Source organism: Prosopis cineraria, unplaced genomic scaffold (assembly GCF_029017545.1).
Source record: "Prosopis cineraria cultivar Desert tree isolate PC_DT_omini unplaced genomic scaffold, ASM2901754v1 PC3, whole genome shotgun sequence".
Lineage (NCBI taxonomy): Eukaryota > Viridiplantae > Streptophyta > Magnoliopsida > Fabales > Fabaceae > Prosopis > Prosopis cineraria.
This window is the reverse complement of record NW_026555334.1, coordinates 25541272-25553910: the sequence shown is the minus strand read 5'-3', so window position 1 is coordinate 25553910 and position 12639 is coordinate 25541272. Positions and strand designations below refer to the sequence as shown.

At 32.3% G+C, this 12639-nt stretch overlaps 1 protein-coding gene across 1 annotated transcript; it reads right to left on the bottom strand.

Moving 5' to 3' along the window:
• Positions 1-583: 583 nt before the first annotated feature.
• Positions 584-8715, bottom strand: LOC129305994 (integrin-linked protein kinase 1). The gene is made up of 12 exons (XM_054946267.1): positions 8103-8715; positions 6812-6886; positions 6595-6690; positions 6195-6280; positions 5993-6113; positions 5806-5885; positions 4122-4184; positions 3867-3973; positions 3601-3686; positions 2222-2343; positions 1684-1795; positions 584-976 (listed from the first exon to the last, which is right to left on the bottom strand). The coding sequence occupies exons 1-12, from the start codon at positions 8424-8426 to the stop codon at positions 869-871; spliced, it is 1380 nt and encodes a 459-aa protein (XP_054802242.1). The 5' UTR covers positions 8427-8715; the 3' UTR covers positions 584-868.
• Between the last annotated feature and the right edge of the window lie 3924 nt (positions 8716-12639).

Below are 12639 nucleotides of genomic sequence, written 5' to 3'. Positions count from 1 at the left end.
ATTTATTTGCTGTTCACTTAAGTAATTATCACTAAAAATAATTATTACTTCATCATAGCAAATCCCATCCTAGTTGACGCTTCGTTTTGACTGTTCACCAATCATGCTTCTCATATTTTCTTAGTTCAATTATTATAGCGAGCTTAATTAGCATGCCGCCTGCTCGAAATATTATATAGTCCCTTCCTATTTATAAAATACAGAAAAAAAATTTAAATACTACTTATAAAACTTGTTAACTTTTATCGCAAGTTTCTTTTCTTTTTTTTTTTTAATCTCTATCAAATATTGATGAAAAAAATTATTATATCATGCATATTTGAAAGAAAATTTAAAAATTTATTAAATTTTTCAAAAGTTAATGAGCTTTAAAATTTTTCTTAACTTTAATAAAACTTGTTAAAAATAACTTATAGATAAAAATAAAAAATATTTTTTTTTTGTATATAAGGGGAAAAAAAACATTTGTCTAGCCTACGATATGGTTAACTAAAGGAACCCTACAAGATGTGTGTGTGTGTGTGTGGGGAAAAACCACCACACGCTCACAGTGAGGGTGTTGGTTCCACAGACGGAACATTAGTTTGTTGAAGACATCAATTTCTTACTACATCACACATACAAGTTACAACACGTACATAGTAAGGTGTTTGGTGGGGGCGGGGGAGAATTAAAAAAAAAAAAAAAGCAATATTTATATTCCTATAACATGTAATGCTCAGCTTAGGAGCTCGTGGAATCCTGGAAAGCTAATTAGACATATGCCAATACACAGACGAGACCAATCTGAAAGCATGCCTCAATGAAAGTCCAATTCCAGTCCCAATCTGAAAAATGAAGTAAGGAAACAATAAAGGTTCTGCTTCAATCATAAACTGCTGGCTGTAGAACGAGATGAACCGCCAGGACTGCTTAGATTTGAGTGGTCTCTCTTCAACATGGCTTCCAGATTCTGGAAGCATTTCAGTGGCCTAACCTGAAACACATAGCAAGCAATCACTGATGTCATGCCAGTCACAAAATTCCAGAAACTGCTTCTACACCCACCAAAGGCCTTTTATGAATAAGATAAATCAATATCATGTTGTTCACTGCTATTTGAGCAGTAACAACTTACGTCAAACTGAGTCATGATCCAATGGAACTCAAGCTCCAAATTTTATTCATGTTAGCAAAAAACTGGTATAGTGCAAGCCTAACCAGATAACTACAGAGAAAATATGAGAAACTATGAGACAACACACAATCACTCTGATTGCTGGCAATTTGAGAATGCTGGGCTCTACCGCACATTCACTCGCCAATTTCTTACCTCACCCATCCTGTACCACCCTCAACTCTTCCCTTCACCTCATGGATGTCCCCTGTGATGGTAATGAAGCCCTAGGTTTGGCCCCTTTTTGGACAACTCACCAATTATTGTAACAGCCTTGAGTCCATCATGAAATAAGATTTAAAAAAAAAGAAAAAAAAGACTCAACCCACGAAAGATAATGGAACTTGGAACCCATGGCAAAAGGGTGAATCTATCTGAAGATCCCTCATAGAATAAGGGCCCATGACAGAATTCAATGGCAAGAAAGTGGGTAAGGGTTTGCATGCATATGAAACTTGCATAGATCATAGGAAGAGCATGTCAATTCAAGTGCATCAAGCTGAAGGTGAAAGAGAAAGAGAAAGAACCTTCCATCGTCTTTTATGAGTAAGTGTGTTGTACATGGATTCAAGCCTTGTTATTATTTGCCTAAACGTTGGCCTCTTTGCTGGATTCTCATTCCAGCACTCTTCAATCAATCTGTAAGTGGAGATACCCTATGAAACATGAGTAAAAATGTGTGTGTGTGTGTGTACATGATGTTTTTAAGCATTTTGCAAGGTGAACATGCCCAGAGTTTTGCTGGGAATCATGCAACTCTTCAGTCCATAATAGTTTGGTTTCCAATTTTTCTGTAATAGCGGAGAATCATTGAGATAGAACGCATTATCAATTGCCAATTAGGCTATTGCGTTCAGATGATAGTTTTGAAGCGGAAAGTGCAAAAATGAAGAGTGAGACTGTCAAACAGGCTAAATTTGAGATCAGAATTAACAGCAATAGACTGGCAGTTAAAGTACGAAGAAGTTGTTAACATCCTGGAACTTTAAAACCCAGAAAATAAAGGAAACGGGGAAAAAAAAAATGTAGACTGGAAATGCCATTTGACATAGATGGGGAACTTACTCTCTCAGTCCATGGGCATAACGCTTGGTTGGAGCTCTGAAAGGAGGACGCTCTTTTGCAGCATATACCTTAGGAACCTGATCTTCTTGCTTCGTAAAAAATGGGGGACAGCCCTCTATCATCTGAAACACAAGAAATATCAGATATCATCACTAAGGCTGCGCAGAATTCACTGTCTTTTTTTCTTTTTTCTTTTTTCTTTTTTTTTGGGGGGGGGGGGATGTTGGAGATGGGGTTGTAGCGGGGGGTGCTTCATATAGATCTAATTAAAATGCTTACTATCAGTATCCTTATAAAATGCCATAACGTTAGCAACTTAAACTAACTTAAAAAACATAAGCAGTTTATATTGATATATATGGGAAGAAAGTTTGAAGTTTCAAATGTGAGGCCAGTTCAAAAGGTAAAAACTAGTCGAAAATGCTTTTCCTGCATTTATTTCCAAATAAAAGGAAAGGGAATATATTGTTTATAATACTCACAATTTGACATCGAACAAAAAATGACATCTAATGTTATATTTATAGAAGTCGATATTGACATGTGACATCCTATTGTTTTCTTATGGCACTCATTTTGTTGATCTCATTAGAAACTAGTGGAATAGCACATTGGGCAAGCTACAAGTAATTCTTTTAATACTCAAGTGGCATGTTCTTCCCACGTACAAACAAAAGGGTGGATTCCTCCTGTTTGCTGTGATCTCTATCAAGATAACAGAATCTTACAATGGGTAGCCACAAGTAATTCTTTAGGTACTTAAATGTCATGACTCTTCTCACAATCTGGTTTTGAAGGGTGGATTCCCCACGCTTGTTAAGCTCTCCATCAGAAACAAACCACACCAAATGTCTGGCCGCCTTCTATTTTTAGGAACAATCACTACAATGAATAAAAACTCTGTGTAATCAACTTCAAGCTTCAAATTTTGAAGGTGGAACTGTTCCATGACCACTAAACTGCCCTCAGAATGCAACTCACCAGTAGTTGAAAAATTCCAACAGTGACAGTGGCTTGTCCGGATCCTTAATTCACTTTTTTTTTACATTTAGGAGTATTTGCTAGCAGGAGCAGGAATTTACAACAAATTCAAAATTTAGGGGGAAAATTAAGGAGAAACATGGCAATGTTCTTATTCATACTTTAAACAACCTAGAATTCAAACAAAGGCACCATAACAACTGGCATAGTTATCCTTCAGAGATATCCACAACACAAGTCAAGTGAAAATCCTAGTGCCAAAACTGTTGGCAAGATTTTGATATTCCACTTTCATCAATAATTATCAAACAACAGACTATGTTCATAAAGGCATATAACCCAATAGCAAGTTTTTAAAACTTTCATCAATTAAAGAAGAAAACATGATAAACCATTACCTCTTGCAAAATTAAAGCAAATGAGAATACATCCACCTTGGTGTCATACTCTTCTTGATTAAAAACCTCTGGAGCCACATAGCGGCCTATGAATAAACAAAAATGAATGTCTGAGTTTTAAAAATCTAATCCCTCAAGTGGCATCTCAAATTCAGCTTCATAAAACATCACAGTATTCTCCACTGAATGGCACTGCAGATGTCTAAACATTTCAAGCATTCAGACAATCATATACGTGTTACATTCCAAAAGATAGAATCACTTACAAGAAGTCTCTTGGCAGGTTAAAGGTCTCTCTTCTTTGACTGACAGCAATTTGCTGACCCCAAGGTCTGCAACTTTTAGGTGGCCCGAATCATCCCGCAATATATTACTGTTAGCTTACTCATAAAAGATATAGATTAAAAAGTGCAGACCACATCAGGATATTAAAGCAGATAAATCTTATTGAAAACACTAATCATGGCATGGATTTTACTTTAATTTTTTAAGGTAAAAACTAATTGAGAAATTAAACTTACGATGGCTCAAGATCACGATGAATTATTGGTGATGGCTTATTTTCATGCAGATAGTTCATTCCCCTGCATAGTTTCCAGAACAGTGTAAGTACAACGAAGAATAAACAAGCAAAATTGGTGTCATCCATCAAGTAACATTGCGCTCATACAGGACAAAAGACATGGAAAGAAAGATATTATAATTTACCAATAAGAGTCTTTTGATGGAACTTGATACAGAGAATAAAAGAAAACCAAAATCACACCAGAAAGTAAAGCAAACATAACATCAAGCTACAGGACTATCAACCTTCATTACTACAGATTAATACAAGAGTGCGGCAACAGAACATAATAAAGAATGGAAAGTCAAGGATAAAGACTGATAATCTCTAGCAATTGAGAGCCTAGAGTCTCTCCCAAGGAAAACCCATCAAAATGATTCTTCACACTACTCTCACTGCTTGGGCTCTTCATAACTCCCCTGTTATAACTTGCTCTCTCAGCCACCACTCTCCCACAAATTCCACTAGTATCAGTCAGCTGCTTCTTTACCGGTTCCCTTTTCTGTCTTAAGTTCACTTTCCTGGAGTAAGTCTTTTAGGCTGGATTAACACTTAGACCAGCAAGCCCGTCAAAGTTACATCAAAGTCCCAAAAGTAAAAGGGCAAAGATAAATCAACCTTCGGATCAAAACGTGGTTCTACAGCTCTTTGCAAAATGCTAATGCAACTTTCAAGGAAATTTCAGGTATGCATTTAATCACTAAGCTTTCACACAGATAATTGATCAAGAACTGTATTAGAGATGTATTGCAAATTCAAATTTATAAAGGTTGTCCTACAACTTTATCAATAGAGTCAATGCAAGATACTATTTCTTTTCATGATTTTGAATAGGATATATCAGTAATACAGACAAAGAGATGGCAAACTACTATATATGATGAAAATTTAAAAGATGCATGTATTGTGCTTAATTGTACCCATTATCCAAATTCCAAACTACAGAAAAACCTTTAACTGGTCTTAGTTCTCATTCGAAGGCTAAACCAAAGAAGAATAACAAAACAAAAAATATGACTTAGGGCCTGTTTGGTTTCTATTCCCATTTTTTATTTTTAAAAACTGTTTTGTAATACAGTTTTCAGAATCGTTTTTCAAAACAAAATAAAATAAGAATCCGTTTGGTTATGTTAATTTAAAAACAATTTTAGAATTAAAAAAATAGAATGATAGTAATGGTTATAGGCAATTAATGGTGGGAATTTATGATAAAAATTAGTCAAAATAACTATAATTTCTAACAATCAAATGTATTGTATCTTGAAAATAGGAAAAATAAAACAAAAACAACTTGAAGTTGTTTCTATTTTTTGTTTTTAAAAACAAAAAATGAAAGCAGTTTTGAAAACGATTAAATCAAAAACACTTATCCAAACAAGCTTTTAAATTTTTCTGTCTTCAAAAAAAAAGTTTTTAAAAACAGACAACAAACTGGCCCTTAGTTTCTACACAAATGGTAACAATCTCCTATCAACACCAAATCTGCAATGTATTTAACATTTACCAAAAAACTTAAAAAAACAATAATTAAATCTATGCAATGGATTCAATGTGTCGAACAAAAAGAACAAAACTTGAGCATGACATAATAAGAAAACTTTTAAAGGAAAAGAGTTCTAAAAGATTAATGTGTCACTGACCTGGCAATATCAAGAGCAAATCGCACTGCTGTTGTTGGTCTCAAAGCTCCTTTTCTTTTCAAGAATGCACGAAGATCTCCCTGCATCATTAATGGTAAAATTAGACAAAGAAAAATTTTATATCAGATGAAAAATTTCTCGAGAACATCCTTAAGAATCAGATTCCATGCAATTCAGAACAGAAAACCTTGGGAAGATATTCTATAACAATCATCATTGGGCTGCTCTGAGTCACAGCACCCAGAAACTGAACTACATTAGGATGCCGAATCTTCTGAAACAATGCAAGCTCATCTCTAAAGGCCTTCCTGTCAGATGCCAAGTACTTACATTAATATTAATAATGACAGCACATTCATTAGTAATGACAAAGCTTATAAGTAACCCACACTTTCTCCTCATTAGTAATGACATCATCCCCAAGCTTTTTCACAGCAACCTCTGTTCCACGCCACAAAGCGCTACAGAAAGTTCCCTGACCAATAGTTGAATAATTTCAGACATAAAAAAATATATAATCAAAAGTAGTAGTCTCACAAGCATTTTCTGTGCCTGGATTAACAGATGACTCTTGTATGTAGACATCAGTATCCAATATTTGTTGGCACGTGACAAATGCAAGCTGCATCTAAATACTAAAAAATAGTCACATTCCATGGGATCCAAATAAATAGCCACAATTTAGTGAGTTTCTCCTATCTGTTGCTAAAGCTCTCAAAGATATTTGGAAGATGGATCAAATTAACTACCAGAAAATAAAGTAAATTAAAATCATGAGTACATGTTTACCTTAGTTATCTCCACGCTGTTGGTAAAATCAAGCTCCTTAGGATCAATTTCATATTCCGGTACTTCCCGTGCATGGTTAACATGCATAGGGGCCATCTGACATGGTATAATTACAAGAGTCGGCAAAGACCAGTTGAATGGTACAAGCTAATGCTCAAATGGCAAAATAAATAAGTGCTACAACTTCAAAGTTTCACAATTCTCAAATCACACATACCAGAGACTTTGCTCCATGCTTCTCCAATAATTTGATCACATCGTTGTTTTTATAATGTATAGCATCTGCAAGAGGCTGAATAAGAGGCATGATATTTTTATTGAATCTCCAGTAATTAACTATTTAATAATTACAGTAGTTTTTGGTAAAATGGAGATCACATAGAAGACCAAGAAGAACTTTTTAGAGAAAGCAAAGACAAGGGTGTGGTAAACTAAGCTGAAGCTGTTTGGTGAAGAAATTGCAAATGAAGATGGATGAAAAGAAAAAAGATCTTGAGTGATTTGCAGGAGGTGTAGTAACTAAGCTCTCATGGTGGTAAATTGATCACATGCACTTGCTCTTTTTACTCAATATACATGTCTTTAGGTGAGAAAACGTGAAGTTACAAATGCACTTGTATTTGAAAATCACATGAATGAAATTATTCTGCTCAATGAATGCCCAATATGAGCAACCTGTCCTACATTAAGATTCAGACAGATAAACATACAAGTTACCCAATCTAGCAGCAGCTCGTAAAGTACATAGAGGGCTTAACACAATTTCTTTTAGAGAAAAAGTCTCCCATTACACATCTAACAAACAAAGACTAAGCTGTTTACTATTAGTACATAGGGAAAATTAATAATTTGGTCCCTATAAATGTGACTCAGTTAAAACTGAATTTTGACTGGGTGCAACTCAATCTTATTTAAAACTCAGCCCCCGGACTTTCATTGAGTGCAACTAGAAATCATAATCATTTGAAGCATTGATCCCTTAACTTTAGTCCTTATAGTTTTATTTTCTGACATGTAGGGACTGGCATTTTGAATGGTTAAAACCATAGAAACTAGTTGCACTGAAGGAACTAAGTTTTAATCAAGTCAAAACTATAGGAATTGAGCTGCATTGAGGAAAAAGTTTATGGACTGAATTTTAACTGAATCAAAACAATATAGGGTTGCATTGAGGCAAAAGTTTAGGGATTTCTAACTAAGTCAAAACAACTGTATTGAACAAATAATTAATAATTCCTAGTATATATGTTCATACAGTGCCTCTAACTTCACCTACATGCAATCATATGGTTACCCTGGTATGCTCAACGCGAGTTCTGAACTTGGTGAATAGGGTTTTCATGATTGATCATGTCTTTAAACTAAAAATTTGCATGCCCAATTGGTTAACGTGAACATCGCCAAACAACAATAGCAACAGAAACACAAACAACACAACCCAATTAGCCTAGTAAATCAACTCAGAACGTGTAATAACAGGGGGAGAAGAGATAGAGCTTTGTATTTACCGTACTCCCCCAGCGATCTTGTGGGTCAACCACAGCCCCTTTTTCGAGCAACAGAGCAACCACATCAGTCAATCCCTGACAGGCCGCCACATGAAGAGGAGTGCGATTGTCAATATCTCTGTAATTCACAGTAACCCCCGTATTTAATAGCTCACGAATACCATCCAGATCGCCTTCATTGGCCAAACACATCAGCCTAAATCCCGGATCAATACCTCCCAGGCCGTCGCCCTCTTGATGCAGCTCGGATTCGCCGCTATGCCTTTCCGGGGCCATCGATGACTGCTTCCCCAGTGTAAACCTGGCTGGGATTTTCGATTCCATTAAACACCACACCTTAATAAATTCACTCTGAAAACACAATGTCAGCGAAATGATTTGAGAAATTTATATGGAAATGCGACAAAGGCACTACAAAACCCCTAGCGAGGGAAAATGGGAAAACAAGGGGCTTTATGAGGAGGAAAGTTCGTGAGTTATGTGCTTATTTGGAAGTTGAGACGGACAATTCTCTAGTTAGAAACCTTGACAGGTTTGGACAGCCGTGAGGGAGGAGGTGAGCTGACGCGATCATTACGCGCCTGCAGGAGAATGCCAGCGCAAAATGACTGAGACGCACGGGAGGATAGAGTTGATTAGTTTGAATAGTTGACTACGTTACACCGTTGTAAATACGGCGAAAAATGCGTATACTTTATAGTAATTGAAGAAAGCTGTAAGTTACGGAGGCTTAGGATGATATAAACCGTTGGTTTTGTCGATTAGCATAGATGGACGGTCATAAATGCTGAATAAAGATAACATTGTAGAATTCCTATATACTCGTACCTCTTGTACTTGTCGGAGCTGGTACCTGTCGATCATTTTCGTGCAATAAGGGGGAAACGGGATTTTGGATATGTCGTCTCGTATTCCTCGTCTCTGATCAAAATTGGGCAAAGGCACAAAAAATAAAAAGAGTAAATAAATGAATAAATAGATGGATGGATGGATAAATACCTAGATAGAGTTGATTTCATTTCTTGATCTTTGCTTTCTTTTTTATTTTTTTTAAATAATAAAAAAGTCTTAAAAGAATTAATTAACTTAAGTTAGGTCTCAAGTATCAAACTTCAAAAATTTATAATTCAATCTCCTAATTTTACAATTGCATTGTGATAAATTTACAACTTATTTTTAAAATTTTAACATGATCAAAGAATAAAAAAATTATTTTTTCCGTTAAAATTTAAAATACAAGTTACAAATTCATCACAACAAAATTATAAAATTGAGAGATTGAATTGCAACTTTTTGAAATCTAACTTAAATTAAGTGATATTTTTGGAACCTCTATGTTATTATCTCTTATTTTTTTAATTATGTTTGTCTACTAGAATAAAATGAATTGAAAAAAAAAAGTGAAAATAAGATGATAAAAAAGATATATAAACACATTTATAAAGAAAGAAGTAATTTAGTTCATAAAATTAGAAATCATAATTCATAATATTTTTAAAAGATGTAATGATTCTCATATTCATAATATATATTAATAAATTTTGTCATACTTATTATAAAAAAATGATGATTTAATTTATTTTTATTTTAATTTTTTAATTCATTCTATTTTATTTTTTATAATAATTAAATGAGACCTAAAAATTTAGGCTCATCAATAAAAAGACTGTGCAGTGAAGGCACAAAAAAAGAAAAAAAGATGGATAAATACCTAGACAGAGTTGATTTCATTTCTCGATTTTTGCTTTATTTTTTTAATAATCAATGAATTCTAAAGATACTTATCAATAAAAAGAACCTAATCATTTCTAGTACTGACTCGTGTTATTAACTTATTATTATAAATAATATTGTACACGTTCTAAAATAAATAGAATGAAAGTAATGACCAAAAAAAAAACTGTTGAGTTGAATTTCTCTATTTTTACTTTTAACTTTTCATTAACAAACGTACCTGTTAAATTCAAAAATAAATTTGTGAGGAAAACCAAAAAAATTAAATAAATAAAAAGCAGGACGTAATATAATTTTATTTAATTAAATCAACAAAAATTCTAATATATTAATAATATTAACAATAAAAATTTGTTATTGATCAATTTAACTTAAGTATATACCATTAACTGTATCGATTTTTTACATAAATAAATATGTGGAGTGTAACCATGTGGGGGCATTTACTTATATATTTTTCATTCAATTTACATATGATCTTCCAATTTACATGTTCCGTGTTTATTTATCATACAGAAGAGATCTAATCTAGGCAAGGAAAAAAGAAGAGGATAATTCAGAAACGAAATCGTCAAATAGGAGGGGGATAAAGATAATTCAACTTCTTGAAAAATCCAATTACTTATTAAATATGACAAAAATAAATTTAAAATAGAATAGTTTAAATATACTTTTGAGAATAGAATTATCTGAGAGGATATTTTGACTTTAAAATAATCATTTAAAATATCAGATATAGATATCATACGACAATTCGGATTGTACCCCAAGCAAACACGGGATATTATATTGACTGAGCCAGATATTTTGAGGGCAGAGCCGCAAAGGAAGCTTCGGCGCTCTCGTTTTCTTAATCTCTCTCTCTCTCTCTCTCTCTCTCTGTGATTCTTTACTTCTTTTTTTATTTCTTTTTTAATAAGCAACATTCTCATTCTTGATTTTGTAATGAAAAAGGAGTGACATTAATCAAATAGAGTAATCTTTCTCTGGAACTATAGAAAAAAAATTAATCCTTTAGTACTTGTCACTTTTTAATATTTTTTATTAAATGTTTTAAATAAAAATATCAGTAATAAAATTTAATAATATTTATTAAAAATAAAAGTAAAAACTTATTAAATTTTAAAATAAAATTAATAAAAGTTTAACGTTTTATTTTCATATTAAAGGTGATTTATAAATAATATATATATACTACTTAACTTCATTCAAAAGAAGGAGAATTCAGGCCGGAAAAAAAAAAAAAAGCGACGGAGAACCATCCAAGCAAAACACCACTAGTTCCTTAAAACTTATCCTCAATTGCTATAGATGCTGGAATATTCTGTATTTCTATTTGGGTCGGAATTAATGAAGCAATATGGTTGACATTAAAATATCTCACGCCCAGTCATGCCCACTTCATTATTGGACGGCTGAAAATAAAATTAAAAATAAATCATGGGGTTTTTTCTTTTTTTCCAAGGCCAAACAAAGTTAAAAACTTCGGCCAATGATGAACTTGACAATTTCCAAATGGAAGAATGACAGTTTGGTTTTAGAGGAATGAACGTGTAGTTGATTTTTAATTTATTAAAAATTTATTTAATAAAAATTCATTTAATAAAAATCAGTTGTTATTGTAAAATTTATATTCGGATATATTTTTTAAAATTTAGTTTTATATACTAAAAGTTGTTTGGATTATGATAGTAAAATATACTTTTGAATGTACAAGTATTAAAAAAGATATTAATTTATAATAGTTTGTAATTTTTATTATATAAATGTAATATATTTATAATATTTAAAAATTGTGATAAAGATTTTAAATAACATAATATTTAATCTATAATGCTAAAAATTTAATCTCTAGTCATTTATACTTTTTTAATTTGTAATTTTTAAAAATGAGATAAAGATTTGTAATTTGTATTATACATTAATGTTAAAAAATTAACATGATTAATTATTCAATTTATAATACTAAAAACTTGATACCTAATTGTTATTATTATTGAAATGATTATTTTATTTTTAATGAATTAATTATTTTTTAAATAAAAGAATAAGAGATTAAATTTAGAATAATATGGTTATATAACATCTTACTTCTCAAATTCACTTTTTAAAAATTTCGATATTTTAAGTAGGTTAAAAACACATTCAACAATATCCAAAAAGAACTTTTTAAATGAATTTTTTTAAAAATACTGAAAATCAAACAACATTTAACTTTTGAAAAGTAGAAAAGTACTTTCTAAATATTAAAAGTAACAAAATCAAATAGATTCTAACGATAGTTAGGTTCTCGACAAAAATTTTTATAAAATGAATTATAAATATGAATTCAAATAGTTACAAATAAAATTTTTTATTATAATCCAAAAATTATATTTAATATTTAAATGGTTAGTAATAACTAAAACTCATGGAATTATAATAATCTTGATTAATATTTTTAACTTACACTACAAAAAAAAGCTAATTAGCGACGAAAAATTTCGTCGCTAATTAGTGAAAATTCCATCGCTAAATGGAGTAGTGATGGAATATTTTCGTCGGTAAACAAACACACTGTCACTTATTCATTAGCGATGAAATATAATTCCGTCGTTAATTTTCAACAGAATAGCGACACGTCACCTAATGGACCACTGCCACCTCATCGGCCACCACCTAGTCACATAGTAGATTAGTGCCACCTCACTGCCATATCATCGTTACGTCCTAGTCACCCAGTGGACTAGTGCTACTTCACTGCTACATCACTGTCATGTTATTTGTCATTGCCATATTAAATATTATTACCTTTAATTGTGCC